Raw genomic sequence first — 22,253 nt, 5'->3', positions numbered from 1 at the left:
AAATAGAATAAAATAGATCCCATAAGCTTCCTGTTCATTGGATTTTGAATCCAAGACAGAAGCCTGGATTACAAAGATAGAAATCCCAACTCAATTGCCTAAGACAGAACATCTCAGCAGTTCACACGCAGCACGGCAGATGAGGTTTGATTAAGGCCAGCAAGCAGCAAGGCCTGGAGGAAATGGGCACAAAGAGGGACTGAAGAGGAGGAAGAGTGGCGATTTCTGCACAGTTGGATTTTTTTCCATTTACAATAAAATGTTCTTCTGTTTAATTTATGTATCCAGAATGCTTGTCTCTCTTAATGACAAGCAAGTATCTATATTAAATCTTTATTTTGTCTTTTTACATATTTTTATCCTGGTGGGGCTTACTTTATACAATTTTCCATGCAATTCCATGGAAATTTCTATGTTAGGCTATAGAGTTCTCACAGAAATTACAGGAGATATGTTTAGGGTTTGGGACCTCTATCTAGAGAAAAGTTTCTAGTTTCCAATGTGTAAAGCAAACAAAACTCCAATAAAATAGCTATAGGCATTCTATCTTGAACAACAAGAAAGCCTTGGGGAGGAAGAAAGCTATAGTGTGAGGTGACCAAACAGAGGAAGAACGTCAGAACATCAGTCAGCAGAAGCTAGCTGTCTGTGTAAACTCGGCCTAAACTCCAGATGACCAATAAGTGATATAACTACTGGGCTGCCTCAAACCCACTGACCTAAGGGGCTGTCTACCACAGGCCAGAGTGTAAAGTGTGGGTCCATGCTACTGGCTGATAAAAAGTAATCAAAATGCTTCAGAATTTTAGAAACAATAAAACAGAACCTCCCACACAAAACGTTTATAGCATCTAGTATGTAATACAAAAATCATCCATGACAGAGAGAAATGGGATGCTGTGATTCCGTCTCAAGGAAAACCATAACCAACAGAGAGTAATTGCAAAATGATGCAAACTTTGGATTAGCAAACAAGGACTTATTTATTTATTGTAGTAAAGATGATCAAAACCAGCGTCTTTTGCAGATTTGACATGATTTTTAAATTAAATTAAATTAATTAATTTATTTATTTATTTTAGTCAGAGCCTCACAATATAGCTCAGCAAGATGGCCCTGAACCTGAGATGTCCTGTTTCTACCTCCTAAGTTCTGGGCTTACAAAGCTATGCTACTATGCCCGGCTGCACGCCAGGATTTTAAAAGAAGATGTTACAACTGTGATAAGACATAACATGTTAGCAATGTATGGAAAGAGAGGAACTTTTCGTATAAACAACTCTATAGAATGCAAAAGCTTGAAAATCTAGAATAGAAAATCACAAACATGAAATGAAAAATCCAATGGACAGGTTTGATAGAATAATACAGGTAAAAGAAATGCACTGTGACCTTGAAGACAGATCAACAGAAATGAATCAGTCTAACTGTGGAAGAAAAATGACCATAGCCTCAAGGACACGCAGGACAACACCAAAATATACTTTAACTGGAGCCTCAGAGGACAGGAAGGACAGAAACACAGGAAAAGTATTTTAAGATGGCCAAACTTTTCTCACATAGAAGCTTATATATGTAAGAGAAAGAGAAAGAAAGAAAAAAAGAAAAAAGACTCAACAAAAGCAAGAAAACTGCAAAGAAAACCACAGCTGATTGCATCACAAAAAGAGAGACTGACCCTTCCATCTATAGGGACAATCATCTGAATAATTACTGAAGAACCTATGGGGAGACGGAAGACAGATGACTGCAGATATGTTTTTAATGTCCTGAATGAAAAGTGTCAATACAGAAGAACAAATCCATTCAAGGACAAAACAAAACGCACATATTAGCTAGCATCAAGAGGATTTTCTCTAGTAGTCTTGGCTACAAGAATTGGTGGTTATTCTAGAAAACACTATCACACAGAAAGCACGCCTCAGAGAGGAAAGATCAGGGCACATGCTAAGTATGCGGGTGAATAGTAACTCAGCATCTTCTCTTTACTGTGTTTTAAGTACACGTACCTTTTGAATGCATACAGTGTACGCTAAGATTTAAAACTTTAACATAAAAGTACATATAGCACAAACAACAGGGTGACACTATGTCACTATGTCATTACAAGTCATTTTAAATGATACAGTTTTAACACTAAAAAGATTGCACAGTTGAGAGAGAGAGAGAGAGAGAGAGTTCTATAAACTTAATGCCTTAAACGAGTTTTCAGACCATGTACCCCCAGAGTAGGTAACATAGGCAGAGCCTGGCTGTCCATTGAGTTAGCCAGACTCAGCTAAGACTCAAGGGAGATGACAGAATAGAATGCAACATAGGAGATTAGCAAAGGGTCTCTCCATGTGGACTCAGCAGACTGCACAGCAGCACAGGAATATGACTCAACTACCCAAACTGCCTCCTTGACCAGATTTGAGAATAGCATGTTGTGCTCCTGTATGGCCAATCCCAACAGGCAAATGTGGGGATGCTAATTTTGCCCAGGGCATCGAGTGGAGTGCCCGGTCAAGCATCTTACGTTGTGGTACAGGATGAACAAGCACTGATTCAAATGCTTCCAACCAGTAGAAGCGCTGAGCCCTGGCAGGATCAAGGTTTTCTCAAGTAACAGCTGAATCCCATTAAAAAAAAGTTTCAAAATATTTATGAGAATATAAACCTACTACTCAAAATCTGTATCTGGCAACCAAAGATTATCTGGTATGTAAGGAAGTCAGAAAAATATAAGCCACAATAAATAGATCCAGTGCTGATACACACGCTAGAATTAAAACAGATGCATCAAGACAGTTATTAAATTAACATTCTTCTATATGCACAAGTTAACCATTGAAACAGCACCAGTAAGTGCTGGAACAACTGCAGCTGGCCTACCACACATGCAAACGGGGTGGGACTTAGAAAGATAATGACAAAACAGCTTCCAAAATAAAACAAACTGAAACCCAGAGGTCCGCCAGAGTCGATGAGCTCAAAGCATAGGAAATACAGTGAAAACGAGGCCAATGCCCATCAATAGCCCAGTGTTCAAAGCCAATGCTGAGATGCTAAAAGCAAAAGAAACTTTAAAGGGAGATTTCCTATCTAAGACAAAACATGGCACAATAGCTGAGAAGTACTCTTTAAAGTAATGAAAGCAAAACCAAAACACAACCCTGTCGACGCAGAGTTCTACAGTTGGCAAAAACTACAAAGCTGTTGTAACAACATAATTAGCTACAAGTTCTAAGACCCCATCACCAGATGTGTGTCCATGCCTGTGAACACATACACGTGAGCACAGCACATCCCATCTACACCCACAGGAAAGTTAAAGGCAGTCCTCTACACAGAATGGCACCAGATGGAAATGGGAAACTAAGGGTCAGAAAACTGGAGGGGAGGTGGCTTTCACTTGCTTTTATTAATACAATTTTACTAGAACATGACCATTTGTTTACTTTTACTCTGCTTTTGCTCTACAATTTAAAATAAATACAATAATAGATACAAACACCACAAAACAAGAAAAAAGGGGCACAGACTCCACAGTTATGTTTATAAGTAAACCATGCAAAATTATGGTGAGAAATGGAACCACAGCTCACGCTACAGAAGATACTTTGTAGGATGAGGACAGCACATTACACCTTACTGAGGTTTGGGTACCACAACTGAGTACATCTGACAAAACGTACTCATGGTGAACTGAGGATTGATGCATTCAATGGTCTGAAAACCTTACCTCAAGAGGAAAGAAGAATCCCTCAATTACCAACAAATACTGAAATCTACTCAATAATACACATGCTGAACTATCTGGAGAAAAAAGGTCCTGTGTCAATAGACTATGGTGATATATGTGAGTCATTAAGATGGACTGATGGACAGAGATGGACAAAGGGAAAACTAGTGAAGCAAACACATCAGTGCAATGTCAGGACACGATCTGGAGGAGAGATGTGAGCGCTCAGTATGAAACTATTCTGGAAAATGTCCTAGTAAGCCCAAATGTTACTTCTCCTTCTTGTATGAAAGTTGCTTTAACACCTTCCAGGATTCCATTTAGGTAGACTCACCCCTAAGAGCACGTCATAGGTAGAAAATGCACATTTACAGTCTATAACACTCATCAGACCCTTCAATGCGGCGCATAGAAACAGATCGTACAGAAATTCACATTTAATTACCTGTATGCCCTCATTATCAACATCTGGTAAAGAAGTCTGAGATGCTGTCTCATGCTGTTGCAAGTTTGGCTGATTTACAAATTGGCTAAGTTCTTCAGATTTTTGCTGGAGTTGATCTAAGGAAAAGAAAACAAACAGATGTGATATATGTGGAAAACAAAACAGCTACACAGAAGTGAAGTCTGCTTCCAGTCTGAACCTCGAAGGAGAAACCCCTTTGAACTTTACTAGTTCAGCTGCCTTAATTAAGATTCTGGTGCCAATGACATCTCTTCCTGCTTGGACCAAAGGCCATCTTAGTAAACTATTTCCTTCAAAGGAAAAATAAGCACATGGAATGGTAGAGTCACAAAGAAAAATCGAAATCCTGCCATTTGCATCAAAATGGATTGAAAGGGGCGGGGGCATCACATTCAATGCCGGAAGCCAGCCGGCTGCACATTTTCTTCCTCTCTTCAGGAACTAAAGTGAAAAAAGCCTCAGAAAGCATAGTGACCACTAGGAACTTGGAAGGGCGAGGTGCATGGGAAGAAGTTTGAGGGAGGGTGGCTGAAGGGTGTGAACACACACTGTTTGTATAGAGTTCTCACACTGAACGCCATTAACACGCACAACTGCTAACATGTTAATAATGACAGGCCTAGACATTTAAAATATTCCTTTTCCTTTCCCCCTTAAAAATGGCCTTGGTGGAGCCAGGCATGCTGGTACATTTCTTCAATTTCAGCACTGAGGTGGCAGAGGCAGGCAGATCTCTGAGTTCAGGGCCAGCCTGGTCTACAGAGCGAGTTCCAGGACAGCCATGGCTACACAGAGAAACCCTGTCTTGAAAAAACAAACACAAAAAAGCCAACCAACCAACCAACCAAACAATCCACCAAAAAACTAAGAAAAAAAGGCTTTATTGATTTATATTTCTGTTCTCCATGCTCCACGTAAGGATTGTGGGTCATGAAAAGTCCCAGCAGGATTTAGCGAACATGGTCCAGGGAAGGGGATGATGTGCTCAGGTATTTCCCTGTACCCTCTAGACTTTATGCCTGAAAATCAATTTTGTGCTACTTGTTTGTGAGGTATTCCTCCTAAGCTCTTTCCATGGGCATGCATAGCTCTATCTACTGTCCTGCACTAATATTTTGAAGAAGACTGGTAAGACGGGAGTATTGGTGTTCAGAGAGCTGAATTTTTTTAATAAACTTCTAAAATGCCAAACTTCTAGAGTCATTTTCAATTTTAATAACATATTTTTAAATGTTTCATAAAATCTGTTTAGAGGACAAATTTTCTCAAAAGAAAATTTTCTTCTATAATAAAAGCAAGAAGATCTACCTTTAGGCTTATGAATGACTTTCTGCAATTTACTCTGCGTAGCTAAATCTGGCCTGAGATCTCCAGCAAGCAACCCCACTCCGATGTCAGTCACTGCACTCCTTAGGTCAGTCGCGTCTCACACACAACCACTCAGCACCCAGACATAGCTGACCAGTTTTTAGTATCAAGATGATAATGTTAAGAACACTATGGCTTGAGAGGCAGAAGGAACAGACCGGGCTGAGGAGGCGTATCCTTCTGACCTTGTGACTAACAGCCCCGGAGTAGAACACCCACTCGGGCTAGAGATGGAGCTTCAGAGAGCACCCAGCACCGACCTTGCAGCTGCTGCACGGCCTGGGCTGACTCGGCAGCCTGCTCGTTCTTTTCCTGCAGCAGCTTCGACTTGTCCTCCTTCAGAGCGTCACAGGCCGACTGCAGCTCTTGCTCGGTCTTCTCAAGAGTCAAAATGTAAGCCGTCTTCTCTTCCATTTCTGCTTTATGCCTTTGCTCCAGAGCGTTGTACTGGGCTTCCAGGTCAGCCTGGGCTTGGCCGGCTTGCTGCAGCTCTCTCTCGAGCTGGTGCATCTCTTCCTGCAGCTTATGGAAGGATAGCTTCCTCTCTGCCACTTCCAGTTCTAACTTGTCAATCAGGACCTTGGACTCCTGTCTTTCCGTTTCCATGTTGCTCCTTAAAGTACTATGCTCAGCTTCCAACAGCTGTAATTGTTGTGAAAGAGCCTAAAACAAAACAAAAGCAAAACATCAAGTTCCACCATTCACAACTTCTACACTCTTCCATTCAGGGAGAACACTGATGCGCTCCTAGGGGCCACACCAGGGCACGGAGCCCACGGACCAACACCCTCCACCATTGTCCCTAGGCATTTTGGACCATTTGTGCTCATATCTACCTTGCATCAGTATTTGTTCATTTTGATGCTAACTACTGCTTGCTGTCTTTCAATGTATCCCAAATATTCCTGTGTAACCTTGCCTAAAAAACGTATTCTTGTTTGACCAATAAAGAGATGATACACCTGGGCAGGCAAACGGGACAGGTGTGGCTAAGGTTCACGGGATTTGGAAGACAGAGAGGTTCTTGGGAAAGGAAGCAGTGAGAGACCAGAGGAGGATCCTGGAAGGGGATGAGAGAGGAAGAGGAGATGGAAGGCAGCCGCCACAGGTTAGGTGAAGTAAGAAGTATATGGCTGGCGTGGATGGAAGATTAGGCTTAGAGGAAGAACATTAGTGAGTATTTGGAATTATGGATGGGAGGTAGCTTGATAGAAATTATTAGAAGTTAGCCGGCGGTGGGGGTGGGGTGGCTGGAGAGATGGCTCAGAGGTTAAGAGCACTGTCTACTCTTCCAGAAGTTCTGAGTTCAATTCCCAGCAACCACATGGTAGCTCACAACCATCTATAATGTGATCGGATGCCCTCTTCTGGCCTGCAGGTGTCCATGCAGGCTGAGCACTATATACATAATAAATAAATCTTAAAAAAAAAAATTAGACAGGCATGGTGGCACACAGAGAAAACCTGTGTAGAAAAACCAAAACAACAACAACAACAACAACAAAAACAACAAGAAATTATTAGAAGCAGATGGCATGGGATTGGGGCGGGGAGATATGGAGGGTAGTTTAGGGGAAATATCTGCCCTGTCTCAGGTGAACCAAGGCTATTTTAAAATTTAACAAGTGTGTTTTTATTGATTGATAGCAGCTTAGAAAATAGCCTAATAATAAACATTTATTAGGTCACACCTTTAAATTAACCACAACATGACAAGTACCATATCCCCAGAATCCCAACACATGGGAGAATCACAATTTCAAGGAAGCTTGGATTATGTATAAAAAATTATTTTTTAAAAAAATGAATAAAAGTAACCAACAATCAAAGAATAAATATTGCAGAAAGGTCTATAAAGTAAGGCTTAGAGACACTGATTAGATTTGGCGCTTACAGGTGCTTCATGGTTCTCTAGAATGGCTTCAGTGGTGTGGGAGCAATTTGAGGTATCATAATGGTCCGTGTGTGCCAAGCCCTAGGTCCCTTTATATGCCATTCCATGCAATTCTACAATAGCTCCTTTCTATAAATGGTCTACCCTTAGTTTACTGGCGGAAAACCCAAAGTCTACCAAATCAACCAGGGGTGTGCAGGAGCTCTCCATGCCTGCGTCTTTGTCTGTGATGAAGGAACGCTGACAGTCCCTGCATAAGGGAGCTGTGACGATCCACAGTGCATTAACTAAGACATAATGTGATGAAGGTTACACAGATCCGCCATCTGTGCAGCAATGGTCTGGTAAGTGCCACAAAGGACCCAGGACACCCAGGGAGGTCACCTAGAGCCAGGTACAGGATTTATGTGGATGAAGGGAAGGGAAACATTCTTCCACACTACAGAGAAAGCTGCCTTAAGAGGGCATGCTGAACACTGAGGAGGAAGGGTGTGGCTGACTTTGCTGGGCAGCAGATAGCACCCAGGTGAACAAACCAAGGCTGTGTTGCTATGGAACCAACTCTGCATTAGGATTTGGCTACCTGGAGATGATGGTGGGACAAGGGCACAGAGAAGCCAAAGGCAGGTAAGAGGGCCCAAGCGGGAAGCAGGGGACCATACAGTATCGCAAGACACAGGAAGGAACCACTGCACTACAGGTTCACTTCAATTGAGCAGAAAACTGAGCAGCAGAAATAGGCAGAGCCTTGGGCAAGGAACGATGTTTGTTTTACCATGTGTCACCACCAGTTAAGCACAGAGTGTTTGCTGGAAAGACTGACTCGATGGCACCAACCCTCTGAAAGCATATAGGCGTTCAGGCCTGCTGGCCAACAGCCTACCATGGAGACAAGGCCTCCCCTGGTGGGCAGCACGCACACAGACAATACCTGGCTCCTCTGTTCAGCCGTCGTCAGCTCACGCTGCAGCAGGTCCACAACCTGAGCTCGGCCCAGCAAGGATTCTTCGTGCTCATCCAACTTCCTCTGCATCACCCTCAACTTCTAGAGAGAAAACATTTCAGGCACAATTACAGGTAAATACGATGACTGGTTGCCTACCTTCCAACATGTCATGTGCACCTGTATGGCTGCGTTTCGGAGCATGGAAGATAAAAGATTAAAGAGTGGACACCAGCATGCCATGGCCCATCCAGCAGCGAGAGAATCTCCAAAATGCCTTCTCTAGAGTGTGACAACAACCAAACCCAAACGCAAGCAAGGCCTTGAATCAGGGAGCCTACCACACGTAAGGTAAAATGACACACACTCACTTTCAAAGCTATATAGTTCCTCTCCTGTCCCTAAATAGCATAGGTAACATGCATTTCTTACCTACAAAAGAGAGCAATCTGTATAGGCAAAACCCATTTCTCTTCTGTTTTCAATCACAGGGCAGGCACTTGAAAAATACCCATTGAATAAATAAATCAATATATACGGTCAATATTCTATTTTTCAAAGTAGTGTACTCTGAAGCTCCACGTGGTAGTACATTCTGAAAGACTGCTTAGCACTTGGTACAAGTTTTCACTCAAGTACAAACAGATGAGGGGCTGGAAAAGATGGCACAGTTGGCAAAGGGCTTGTGAGGACCTGAGATCAACCCCCGGAATCCATGTTAAAAACCCAGGACAGGTGGAGAGAGCATGTAATCTGGGATCTGAGGAGTGCATTCCTGCAGCTTGTTGGCCAACCAGCCTAGCCTAGCCTAAATGGTGAGCTAGGCTGAAGGGAGGCCCCATCTCAGAGAGGGGAGTGAAAAACAAAAAACAAAAAAACAATGCCAATGGCTCCCTTGGAAGGATGACATCCAAAGTTGTCCTCTGGCCTCCACACACATGTACATGTGTGTATGCACACTTGTGTGCACAAACATGCATCTGCACATATACAAACATACATCAAGCACAGATCAAACAAAGTACCACTAAAAGGCAGTTCATTACTCCCCGGTTCTACATTCTAAGTACAAACAATGTGAGTTAGTACATGGTAAACTCCAATACAATGAAGTCAATTTTCAGTATCTACTCAATAAACTTTAAAAATACTGATTTAAAAAAGCATTTGTGGCTTCAAAATCTTTTATCTCCTTTTTTTTTTTTTAATATAAAACTGACTTCATGAATTTGAAGTTTTGAATCAGGTTTGGAACAAGAGTGGTAAGCTGTAAGTCAGCAGAAGACAGGGAAGCCAGCCCACGGCTCACTTCCACATGAATTCCCAAGTAAACGAAGCGTTAAAGTTCCAGCTTCCAACCTGATGCAATAAGGAAGAAGGGAAAGTGAGGACAAGACAAAAAAAAAAAAGATAGGCAACAAAAGACAGGGCGCCAAGAAGCAGCCAAGGAACGCATGGAGGCAGCATGGAGGGCAGCGGGGAAGGGCAGTGGTGGGAGGGTGGTTGTGAGGTCTTGATTAAACATCAAGCAAAACGACAGTCGTTGTGCTGTGCTTGAGCCACACACCTGCTGCATCTCTGTCTCCACCTCTGACTGGGTTACTAACTGACGCAGCTCATCTTCGTGGAGACGGACCTGTGTTTCAAAGCGGGCGTCTTTCTCTCGGACCACCTGCTGCATGGAACTCAACTGAAGACATACACCAGAGAAACTGTACAAGTTACACTCCAGGGGGATTTGACAGGCAACTCATCCAGCCTACTCTCCAAAGATGGGCACTCAGCAGTGACAGGGAGCTGATCCCTAAGCCCTGGCTCTGACTGTCAAGGGCGAGAACACTGAAAGAGCAAGAGGCCCAGCAGTAATTGCCACACACAAGAAAAAGCCTATTATCAAACTCAGAATCAACTCATATATAATTTTAGTTAAAATTTTTCATAGATACTAAAATGATTTAAATATGCAAGAGGTTTTTTGTTTTTATTTTTGTTTTTCATTCTGAAAAGACTGGAAAATTAAACATACAAGTGAAGTTCACCTTCTGTAAGCCCTGGTACTTCTTTCAGTATTAGACATGCTCAAACACAGGTCTGGAACCTCATGTCCACTAAAGAGTAACTAAAACTCATGTACTTATTCAAGATACTCTACAAATAGAAACCTATTCTTTTTGGTACAGTTTTCAAAGATTTGCTTTGACTAAAGAACTGGGTGTTCTGGCAAGGGCACACCACTGCCCCATCCCAGAAAGCTGTGTCCTGCTGTCATTTCCTGCAGGCCTGCCCTTTAATATATTCATTCTTCTCGGCCTGTCCCAGCTCTTCTCCCCAATGAGAATAACACTTTAGTCTAGAGTGCTAGCTATCTCTCAGGTTTTGTTTAAATCCCATATTTTCCCTGTAAGCTACTACGACTGCAATGTTCACTTTCTCTCTAAAATACTTTGATGCTAATGTTACTTTTATTGTTTTTATTTTTTGAGACAGGGTCTCACTGTATATCCTGGGCTAGTCTGGAACTTGCTGTGTAGCCAACACTGGTCTCAAACTTGTGATCTGTTTACTTTAGCCTTTACCACACTTGGCCTTTGGGTTTGTTTTGTTTTTGTTGTTGTTGTTGTTTTTTCTTTTGGGTTTCTCTGTGTAGCCTTGGCTGTCCTGGACTCACTTTGTAGACCAGGCTGGCCTCGAACTCACAGAGATCCACCTGCCTCTGCCTCCCAAGTGCTGGGATTAAAGGCATGTGCCACCACATCTGGCTGGCCTTTGTTTTTTGTTGTTGATTTTTTTTTTTTTTTTTTTGAGTGCTACACATTAAAGACTCAACAGAAGCTAATAGGATACAATTACCAATTTCTGGATATATAATTCTGTGTATACAACTGTTGGCCATTCCTAGATAGAAGACAACTCCATTATTAATATATCTGGTAGGTAAGATAAGCTGTGTGCCATGTGCAAAGACCTGCAGGGATAAAAATGTGTCACGATCCAAAAGTTCTCCAAGGAGAACTATGTGGTTGTCAGACAAGAAACAGATAAACAGTGCAAACTGCTGACTCTGGCTTCAGAAATGAGCATGAAGAAGAACGGTACTTACTAGAGCCATTAGCAAGCAATGTCATACCGTTTACCACCTCTTTATTTTATGTTCATTAAGTAACTTGAAGACTGTGTCTTCCCAGCAAGATTTTAATTTATGGAAAGAATAGAGCTAATAACTTGTATTTCTTTTGGTTTAGCTACCAGTCTCCTTTGAACTCAGCACAAGCCCACTCCTAAGAGACAGAATCTCTGGTTTTGTACCGTGTTCCACTGTTTCCTAGTAAGATGTGCATCACTCACCGTACTTACAATACTTTTAATTTCTTCTACCACATCCTCCTAAGATTGACTTCAACATCCTAGCTACCAGGTTTTTATCCATCAAGCTTTTAAAAATGACTTCTGGGACTGACTTGCCACACGACGACTCTCTGGATACCATGACTATAATACAGGTGCCATCGTCCTACCTGGGCAGCTTGCTCTGCCTGTGTCTGGCTGAGCTGGGCTTGCAAAGTGCTAATGAGTTCTTCCTTTTCCTGGAGCTGCTGCTTCATCAGGACCAAGTCCTCCATCTTTGCAGAACTCTTCTCCAACTGTGGGGGAAATACTCACTTAAACAAAGGGGGTTGGCACTCTCAGTTCCTTCATTTTCTCATTTGTTTTGAGTACCTACCGAATTTCATTCTAATTTCTAGTTTAACACGAAAAGAATTCCGTATACTAATTTTAAAGAATTATTGAATTGCCAAAGTTTGTCAGGAGAAGACAGAAGGAATAGCAACACTGTTTTCAGTTTCTTTGAATGCTCACATGGCAAAGAGACAGACTAGACAGTAAGCAGAAAAACATGGGCAATGTTGACAATATAAAAAGGAGGATTGCCTACAAACAAATTAAGGGGAAACCACAAAAATCTGGACTTGTTTGGCGTTAGAGACTGTATAACAGAGAGGAGGTAGCAAGTATCTGCCTTCCATGTTCAAGGCCTTGGGTTCTAACTACAGCACTATGGAAAACAGTTGAGGACAGTGCACATGCCTTTGATCTCAACACAGAAGGTGAAGACAGAAGACTGAGGCCCAGCTCCAAACAAAGAGCAGAACAGAGACCACACAGAGAAAGGGCTCTATGAATATGCTGCATAATTTGGTATCAACTAACCACACCGTGTAGACAAAGTCATAAAATGGGACACCTCCAAAGGAGTTCATTTTAATATTATCTAACTAAAATTTAAAGTTGAACTAAAATTATTTTTTATTCTATACAGTTTTGTTTTGGTCTGACTACATGACTTTATGTTATATCTAATGAGATTTTTTTTTAAAGATTTAAAAAATGTCTATGTAAAGCACCGGGCGTGGTGGTACACACCTGTAATCCCAGCACTCGGCAGACAGATCACTGTGAGTTCAAGGGCAGCCTGGTCTACAAAGTGAGTCCAGGATAGCCAAGATAACCCTGTCTCGAAAAACTAAAAATAAATAAATAAATTAAAAAAAAAATCTATGTATGTGTGCATGCGCGACCTGCATGAGTTATGTGCACCACATGTATACAGATGCCTGTGGAAGTCAGAGAGCATCAGATCTCAGGAACTGGAGTTACAGGCGGCCTGATGCAGATGCTGAGGACCTAACCTGGGTTCCTGCAAGAGCAGCAAGTGCTCTTAACCACCAAGCCATCTCTCCAGCCCCTTGAGTGAGATTTTGCTAAGGTGGTATGTAATGACCAGAGTATCGCCAACAAGTTGATTCAGTTTATTCAAACTGAATTTCTTACTGAACTTGCATGTAATACTGTAATGTGTTTATTAAAGTTAATTATTTAAATTATAACTAAATAATATTTCTAATTCAAAAGTGAGTATACAGTTTGAAGTTCAAAGGAAGGCAGACTAGTTCCTTTTTTACTTCAAGAGGCATGTCACTATGCAGACATTCTGCAGCTTATGCGCCTGTTGATGGAGAGTGAGCTGGCTCCAGGGTTTGCCTATTACTGATGGACCATGCTGGTGCACATCAAAGTGAAGGGTGGAAGAGGCAACCTGCAAATCTGAGAAATCTAGCTCCCATATATTTGAGTACAACAGCAAAACAAACAAACAAAAACCACACAAAACAAAAGTCTATGAACTTTTTTCCTTAAACAAATCTAAATGTTTAGAGAAACTAATTTCACACAAAAATATGAATAGAGGATCCAGTCAAAATACCCTATGAAATATATATATAAAGGGTTAGCAGTGGCTCAGTGGTTATGAGCACTTGCTGCTCTTACAGAGGACTCAGGTTTGGCTTCCAGCACCCACAACCATCTGTAAGTCCAGTTCCAGGGTATCTGATGTCCTCTCCTGACCTCCATGGGCACTAAGCATGCATGTAGTGCATACATGCAGACAAAAACATTCACACATAAGAAGAAATGAGGCCGGGTGTGGTGGCGCACACCTTAATCCCAGCACTCAGGAGGCAGAGGCAGGCAGATCGTTTTGAGTTTGAGGCCAGCCTGGTCTACAAAGGGAGTCCAGGACAGCCAGGGCTGTTACACAGAGAAACCCTGTCTCAAAACAACAACAACAACAAAAACTGTAATAATGAATGAATAATGATATAATATTCTTACAAGGCCAGGTATGGTGGCTCATACCTACAATCCCAGCACTGAGGAGGCTAAGACACAAGGACTGCTAAAAGTTCAAGAAAAGACTGGGCTACAGTGCGAGACCTTGTCTCAACAACAACAACAACAACAACATCACAAAGATAGGACAATATGAATGAAAGAAATCATAACTTATTTCAGAGTTGAAAATGTTAAAAAAAAGTATACAGGACATGAAAGGAAAATCAGAATTAGAACAGTTCAAAAAAGAAGTCATGAAGTCATGAAGAAACTGATAGAAAACACTCGACAGAATGCCTTAAATTAAGAAAAAAAAATCTTAAAAAATCAATCAAAAACAGAATCAGTAAAAATAATAAATACTGAAGATAAAGGGAACATAGAAGTTAACAGAAATTGAAGTCTGCAAAGAAAACAAAAGCAATGGCACAGATTAAACACTGTAAATCCTGTAATTAAGAGTTTCTGAAAACATGTGAATCACATGTAGAAAGAATATACTGAGTATGTGCAAACATCCACCACAAACGCCACACACCAGTGCAAATTCTAAATCAATTACTAGACATGGAAGTGAGGAGGAGAGGGAGGGGAAGGAGGGGCGGGCTGACTGAGGGAGCCAGCCGCTGCCTGTCTAAAAGAAGGCCTTTGCCACCTACCTCCGCTGAGTAACAATGAGGTGACTCACCCCTACCTGTAAGGCTTGTTCTGACTGTGCCTGCTCCAGCTGGGCTTGCAAATTGCTAATTAATTTCTCCTTCTCCTGGAGTTCATGTTTTATTTCCTCTAAGTTCATCTCCTCTTCTGTAGAACTCTTATCCTGCTGAAAAATGCAATAGAATCAAGTCACTTACTTAAAAGTTACAATTAACACGTATTGTAATTTTTACACTGTTGCCCTTTGCAGACATTTAATTACTGCTTCATTACACGTGCAGGAGCCCAGGAGGCAGAAGCAGGAGGGTCTCTCTGGGTTAGAAGCCAGCCTGGTCTAGAGTGCCAAAAAGGACAGAACTACGTACACAGACACCTACCTAAAACAAACAGCAACAAAACTGAAATGACAGGAGCAAGAAAAAAATAAATAACATAAGGCCATGAATTCTGGACTGGAAAGATAGCTGAGTTTACGAAAGCTTGCTCTACAACCATGAGGCCTGAGGTTTGGATGCCAGATCCACAAAACACGTGTTATTTCAGCCGCAAGGGATCTGACACCTTCCTCTTACCTCCTATCTCTCTCTATAGGTGCTCTTCCATTGAGCTATAGCCCCAGAGCAAACAAGGAAAAGTGATGTCCTTTGAGCCATCCTCCCGGAAGGGCAAAACTAGGCAGGGCACTGGGAGGTAACAAGGGCCTTCAAGGCTGTGGCTCTGACCCTGACCCTGACCCGCGCCCCGCCCCTCCCCATGAACTAACATTTCTGAGAAGAATAATAATACAGTAAGACAAAGAATGCAACAGACCAGTTAAGAAAATTAAAAGATGTCCCTGCTGAGTGAAGTCTAGACTGAGTTGTAACCATGGTGTGTAGTGGCACACCTGCCTCCGAGTTATCTGCACAAATGCTCAAAACCTCCGACATTTTCTGTTCTCTAAACAGATCCCCAACTGTGACTCTGAACAGAAAGCTGAAAAGAATGTGTGCTGGGACACCACCATACTCCCTACAGACAGCTCTGCTCCCTCTGCACCCTGCCTAGACACTGCTTTGTGGTGGCAGCCATACATGGATGGAGTCTCTTTACGAGACACCAGGGTGATCCAGGCTACTCAGCCCATAGTCCATGAAGCATTAATCCACCATTATTTGCTTACAGAAATAGAGAATATTCTGTATCAGTTGAGGGAATGGCAGGATCTCAGAGCAGGGGCAAAATCTTAGCGATCACAGTCTTTACTGTCTAACCAATAATCAATCTCACCCACAAGGTATGCGTTTCTCTTCTCTGTCTCACTTCAGCGCTTATTTCTTCCTGTCAGCTCTTTACAATTCTGGCAGCCTGGGCAGCAGCTGCCAACCCAAGCCCACGTTTCCTGTGGGCCTTTCGCTCGCCCCGTGTGGCCTTGAGCACATGCAAAGCACAGGCCTCAGGGAAGGCAGCAGTCCTGCACTTGTGCTCAGTGCAGATGCCCTGTGTTCGAAGGCTCCCGGCTCAGGACCCACCAAGTCTAAACCCAGACCTCATACCTTGGGGAGCAGCTCCTCTGCCTGGAGTTCTGTGGGAGAGGAGGACCCTCCTTGTGCCTTCATCTCTTCTATGTGTTTGTTCAAGGACGTGAGCTTGGCCTTTGCGTGAAGTTTTATTTTCTTAATTTTGTTTTCAGCAGATTTTCTTTCCTCCTGCCACAGAGCAAGGAAGACAATAACTGTGAATTCTCCATCCTCCTAGCACACACACAACTCACTTCTTCTGCCAGGCAGCGCGCTATTTAAGAACCAGATCCTCTCACACTCGGAGCTGATGACCCGTCCTAACCACACGCTCAGCAAATGGCCCGAACAGTGGTACCTGCAGAGCCTCCTCCTTCTCCTGGAGTTGAACATCCTTCTGTCTAATAATATCTTTTAGCTCCACCACTAACTTCTCGGCATCGGCCAGGCGCTCCAGAGCATCCTCCTGTGTGCTGTCATTGAACTCCATGTCAGATGCCTGGGGTAATTCCTGGTATTTAGGGGAGGAATGCACAGGAAAAAGCATCAACTACCCTCGGGAATTCCCACTACTTAAAGTTACAATTAATACATATTGCATCTTTTACACTGTTGCCCTTTGCAGACATTTAATTACTGCTTCATTACAGGTGCAGGAGCCCAGGAGGCAGAAGCAGGAGGGTCTCTCTGGGTTAGAAGCCAGCCTGGTCTAGAGTGCCAAAAAGGACAGAACTACGTACACAGACACCTACCTAAAACAAACAGCAACAAAACTGAAATGACAGGAGCAAGAAAAAATAAATAACATAAGGCCATGAATTCTGGACTGGAAAGATAGCTGAGTTTACGAAAGCTTGCTCTACAACCATGAGGCCTGAGGTTTGGATGCCAGATCCACAAAACATGTGTTATTTCAGCCGCAAGGGACCTGACACCTTCCTCTTACCTCCTATCTCTCTCTATAGGTGCTCTTCCACTGAGCTATAGCCCCAGAGCAAACAAGGAAAAGTGACGTCCTCTGAGCCATCCTCCCGGAAGGGCAAAACTAGGCAGGGCACTGGGAGGTAACAAGGGCCTTCAAGGCTGTGGCTCTGACCCTGACCCTGACCCGCGCCCCGCCCCTCCCCATGAACTAACATTTCTGAGAAGAATAATAATACAGTAAGTCAAAGAATGCAACAGACCAGTTAAGAAAATTAAAAGATGTCCCTGCTGAGTGAAGTCTAGACTGAGTTGTAACCATGGTGTGTAGTGGCACACCTGCCTCCGAGTTATCTGCACAAATGCTCAAAACCTCCGACATTTTCTGTTCTCTAAACAGATCCCCAACTGTGACTCTGAACAGAAAGCTGAAAAGAATGTGTGCTGGGACACCACCATACTCCCTACAGACAGCTCTGCTCCCTCTGCACCCTGCCTAGACACTGCTTTGTGGTGGCAGCCATACATGGACGGAGTCTCTTTACAGGACACCAGGGTGATCCAGGCTACTCAGCCCATAGTTCATGAAGCATTAATCCACCATTATTTGCTTACAGAAATAGAGAATATTCTGTATCAGTTGAGGGAATGGCAGGATCTCAGAGCAGGGGCAAAATCTTAGCGATCACAGTCTTTACTGTCTAACCAATAATCAATCTCACCCACAAGGTATGCGTTTCTCCTCTCTGCCTCACTTCAGCGCTTATTTCTTCCTGTCAGCTCTTTACAATTCTGGCAGCCTGGGCAGCAGCTGCCAACCCAAGCCCACGTTTCCTGTGGGCCTTTCGCTTGCCCCATGTGTCCTTGAGCACATGCAAAGCACAGGCCTCAGGGAAGGGCAGCAGTCCTGCGCTTGTGCTCAGTGCAGATGCCCTGTGTTCGAAGGCTCCTGGCTCAGGACCCACCAAGTCTAAACCCAGACCTCATACCTTGGGGAGCAGCTCCTCTGCCTGGGGTTCTGTGGGAGAGGAGGACCCTCCTTGTGCCTTCATCTCTTCTATGTGTTTGTTCAAGGACGTGAGCTTGGCCTTTGCGTGAAGTTTTATTTTCTTAATTTTGTTTTCAGCAGATTTTCTTTCCTCCTGCCACAGAGCAAGGAAGACAATAACTGTGAATTCTCCATCCTCCTAGCACACACACAACTCACTTCTTCCGCCAGGCAGCCACATGCTCAGCAAATGGCCCGGACAGTGGTACCTGCAGAGCCTCCTCCTTCTCCTGGAGTTGAACATCCTTCTGTCTAATAATATCTTTTAGCTCCACCACTAACTTCTCGGCATCGGCCAGGCGCTCCAGAGCATCCTCCTGTGTGCTGTCATTGAACTCCATGTCAGATGCCTGGGGTAATTCCTGGTATTTACGGGGGAAAGGCATAGGGAAAATCATCAACTACCATCGGGAATTCCCACAACCTCACCACACCCTTTGCTCGACTCCTCTCTTTAGAGACAGAGTCCTAACCAATCTAATAACAGTTATCCTCACCATTCCAATGTAGTAAGAATTTTGTTTAACTTAAAGTTTTACTATTCTAATTTTTTCCAAGAGGAAAGTAAAGAAAGGGAGGCAAGGGTCACATGCTATTACATGGAAGAACCCAACATTTAAAAGCAAAGGTGAGCTGAGGGCTGGGAATGTGGCTCAGCTGGCAGAGCGAATGCCTCACGTCACTAAAGGCCTAGTGTCAGTGCCCAGCACCGCATCAACTGGCAGGCGCCACACAACTCAGATTCCAACACTCAGAAGACAGAGGCTAGGAGATCAGGAGTCCATGGTCATCTCTGACCAGCTTCACAGCAAGTTCGAGGCCAGCCTGGGATATGTGCGACCTTGTTTCAGACAAAATAAGCAAAACAAAAGTAAAAGACATCACTTGAAAGTTGAAAAAAAAAAACAAAAACAAAAACAAAAACAAAAAAAACACCTTCCTTAACCATTTGGCTTGTTGCTTGCCTTTCACAAAGCTATGGGGCTTCTTTTGACTCCTAAGGGTGGGAAGTCACAATGCAAAGTAAGGGAAAGTGGAGGGTGAACATATAGAACATGTTTTCAGGCACAAATGGTGCTCCAGTTCCCCCATTTACTCTTTGACCTTTCCCATGGTATAGTCTTAAAAAGAAGTGGGAGGAGCAAGGGGAGGAGTAAGAGGAGAAAGGGAAGGAGTGGGAAGAGGAAGGGGAGGGGCAAGGGGAGGACAATCACTTTAACTTTAGACAGTGGGCTCTTAAACAAACCACGCAGACAGCAGAGCCTCCCAAGCTCATCTAGACTTGGTTTCCATCCACGCAGCTCTCGGGCTGACAATCTCAGCACAGTTTCGTTTAAAGAGTCGTAACTTTTTTTCTAAAATGTCATCACTTCTGCTTCGCAGCGGGACAGCTGCTCACATCCTTCCAGCCAAAGTTATTGTCCACAGAAGAGCACAGAACCTAAGTCTCGTTGGTTTGGACGCAACAGAGGTACTCACGGCTTCTGAGGGAGCTGACAAGTTCCGGTCAGTGTCATCTCCTGACAATTCATGCAAAACAACATTTGCTAATCCAGATAATCGGCTCAGCATCTCTGTGGGTGAGACAGAAAAGAAAATGCAGTGGATCAGTAAAAACAGACACAGGCTGCTGGAGAGTGAGCAAACAGACAGGTGCTGCTAGACACTGGTACCCATATCATCTATGAGAAACGAGGAGACTGTGACTGCAGTCACAGTGTGGTGTGTGCAGTGTAGCTACACCCTGTCCTGCTCAGGTGCCATATTATAAGCATGGTCACTAGGATCAATTTGAGAAATAAATGCAAGGACATAATTGTCAAGTACATCTTAAAGGTTGTCCCTGTCCCCTTGTTTTTAAGACAGGGTTTTCTCTGCGAAGCCCTGGGTATCCTGGCTCTCCCTTCGTAGACCAGATTGGCCTCAAACTCACAGAGATCCACCTGCCTCTGCCTCCCCGGGTGCTGGGATTAAAGTGTGCACCACCACCACCCTGCTTAAAGACTGTCTTTAATACCCTTTTATCATAGTTCTATTTATAAGAAAAAATCTTAAGTTTTACTTCTCCCGATATATCCTTTCCTGATTTTCAATTAAACACCACGATTCAGCAAAATTTCTCTTTTCCTGTGTCCCCGGAATCTCATTTTTTCATGTAGCTTTCCTGACAAACCATGTGATTTCAGTGAAGGGTACTGTTCGAAATAGACTATAATTCTCTATGTTGGTAAATGAATGAAATCAGCATCCTATGCTTGTTCTGAAAGGAGTTAGGAAAAGGAAACAGATTCAGTAAATAAAAAAAAATTAAAACCTATAAAAACAAAGGCAGTTCTTAAGAGAGATCAATAAAAGCGATAAAGTATTTTTTTTTATATATAACTGATGTCACAGATGAAAATACAACATCAGTACTGATCAGGCAAACAATGTGAGAGGTGAGAAGGGCAACACGGGCCCCTATATATTATCTACAACGAGAGTAGCAGCAGATCTGACTAGTAGAAGGGTAACATAGGGCCAGATGGTAGCCCAAAGGGCCTGATACAACCACTTGTTAACTTGAAAATAGATCTCAATTTATCACTACACAGATTCTATACTTTATTTTCAACTTTCTTTCTTTCTTTTGAATGACAATCTGTTTGGAACAATTTATGAGCCTTGAGAAAATAAAGCTATTCCTTAACTCCCCCCCCCCCAATATATATACCAGAAATGACTCCTTCCTCTCCCCCAAGTCCCACCCTCACAACAAATGGTGCTAGATATCTGCATATAGAAGAATGCAAATAGATCCATATCTATCACCTTGAAGAAAACTCAAGTCCAAGTGGATCAAAGGCCTCAACATAACACCAGATACACTAAATCTAATAGAAGAGAAGCTGGGGAAGAGCCTTGAACTCACTGGCACAGGAGGCAACTTCCTGAACAGAACACAAACAGCTCAGGCTCTAAGATCAACAATTAATAAATGGAACAGCTGAAACTGAAAAGCTTCTGTAAGGCAGAAGACACTGTCAACAGACCAAAATGCAGCCTAAAGACTGGGAAAAGATCATCACCAACACTATATCTGACAGAGGGCTAATATCCAAAATATATAAAGAACTCAAGAAATTAAACACCAACAAACCAAATAACCCAATTTAAAAATAGGGCACAGAGCTAAACAGAGAATTTTCAACAGGGGTCTCTCTAATGGCCAAGAAACACTTAAAGAAATGTTCAACATCCTTAGTCATCAGGGAAATGCAAATCAAGGTGACTCTGAGATTCCATCTTATACCCATCAGAATGGCTATGATCAAAAACTCAAGCGACAACACATGGTGGCAAGGATGTGGAGAAAGGGGAACACTCCTCCATTGTTGGTGGGAGGGCAAACTTATACAACCACTTTGGAAATCAATCTAGTGGTTTCTCAAAAAATTGGGAATAGTTCTACCTCAAGACCCAACCATACCACTCCTGGGCATATACCAGAAAGATGCTCCACCACACTACAAGGACATTTGCTCAACTTGTGTTCATAGCAGCTTTATTAGTAACAGCCAGAAACTGGAAACAACGTAGATGTCCCTCAACGGAAGAATGGATAAAGATAATGGAGTTTATTTACACAATACAATACTACTCAGCTATTAAAAACAAGGACATCATGAAATTTACAGGCAAAATGGAATTAGAAAATATTCTGAGTGAGGTAATCTAAACCCACAAAGATACACATGACAGGAGCCTAGCGTAACTATCTTCTGAGAGGCTTCATCCAGCAGCTGATGAAAACAGATGCAGAGATCCACAGCCAAACAATATGTGGAACTTGGGGAGTCTTGTTAAAGAGTGGGGGGGGGGCGGGCGGGGGAAGGATTGAGGGAGCCAGAGGGATCAAGGACACCATAAGAAGATCTACAGAGTAAACTAATCTGGGCCCATGGGGGTTCACAGAGACTGAACCACCAACCAAAGAGCATGCATGGGCTGGACCTAGGCCCCTTGCATGTATGTAGTAGATGCACAGCTTGTTCTTCATGTGGCTCCCTTAACAATTAGA

At 43.0% G+C, this 22,253-nt stretch overlaps 1 protein-coding gene across 2 annotated transcripts in view; it reads right to left on the bottom strand.

Moving 5' to 3' along the window:
* The window catches only part of Golgb1 (golgin B1), a 48,253-nt gene extending 28,488 nt beyond the window's left edge, over nt 1-19,765 (bottom strand). Inside the window, exons 1-9 of one of the 2 annotated variants that reach the window (XM_051149884.1) lie at nt 19,661-19,765; nt 18,403-18,555; nt 18,135-18,287; nt 14,763-14,888; nt 11,911-12,036; nt 9,963-10,085; nt 8,384-8,497; nt 5,819-6,221; nt 4,170-4,285 (exon numbers count right to left, since the gene is read on the bottom strand). In XM_051149884.1, coding sequence (XP_051005841.1) covers nt 4,170-4,285; nt 5,819-6,221; nt 8,384-8,497; nt 9,963-10,085; nt 11,911-12,036; nt 14,763-14,888; nt 18,135-18,287; nt 18,403-18,555; nt 19,661-19,765 — 1,419 coding nt within the window. Of the gene's footprint in view, nt 1-4,169; nt 4,286-5,818; nt 6,222-8,383; nt 8,498-9,962; nt 10,086-11,910; nt 12,037-14,756; nt 14,892-18,134; nt 18,288-18,402; nt 18,556-19,660 lie in introns of both variants that reach the window. The other variant, XM_051149885.1, reaches the window with a different exon arrangement.
* Nucleotides 19,766-22,253: the final 2,488 nt, after the last annotated feature.

The sequence above is a fragment of the Acomys russatus genome, chromosome 8 (genome assembly GCF_903995435.1).
Source record: "Acomys russatus chromosome 8, mAcoRus1.1, whole genome shotgun sequence".
NCBI classification, from domain to species: Eukaryota; Metazoa; Chordata; class Mammalia; order Rodentia; family Muridae; genus Acomys; species Acomys russatus.
This window is presented reverse-complemented; position numbering and strand designations above follow the sequence as displayed.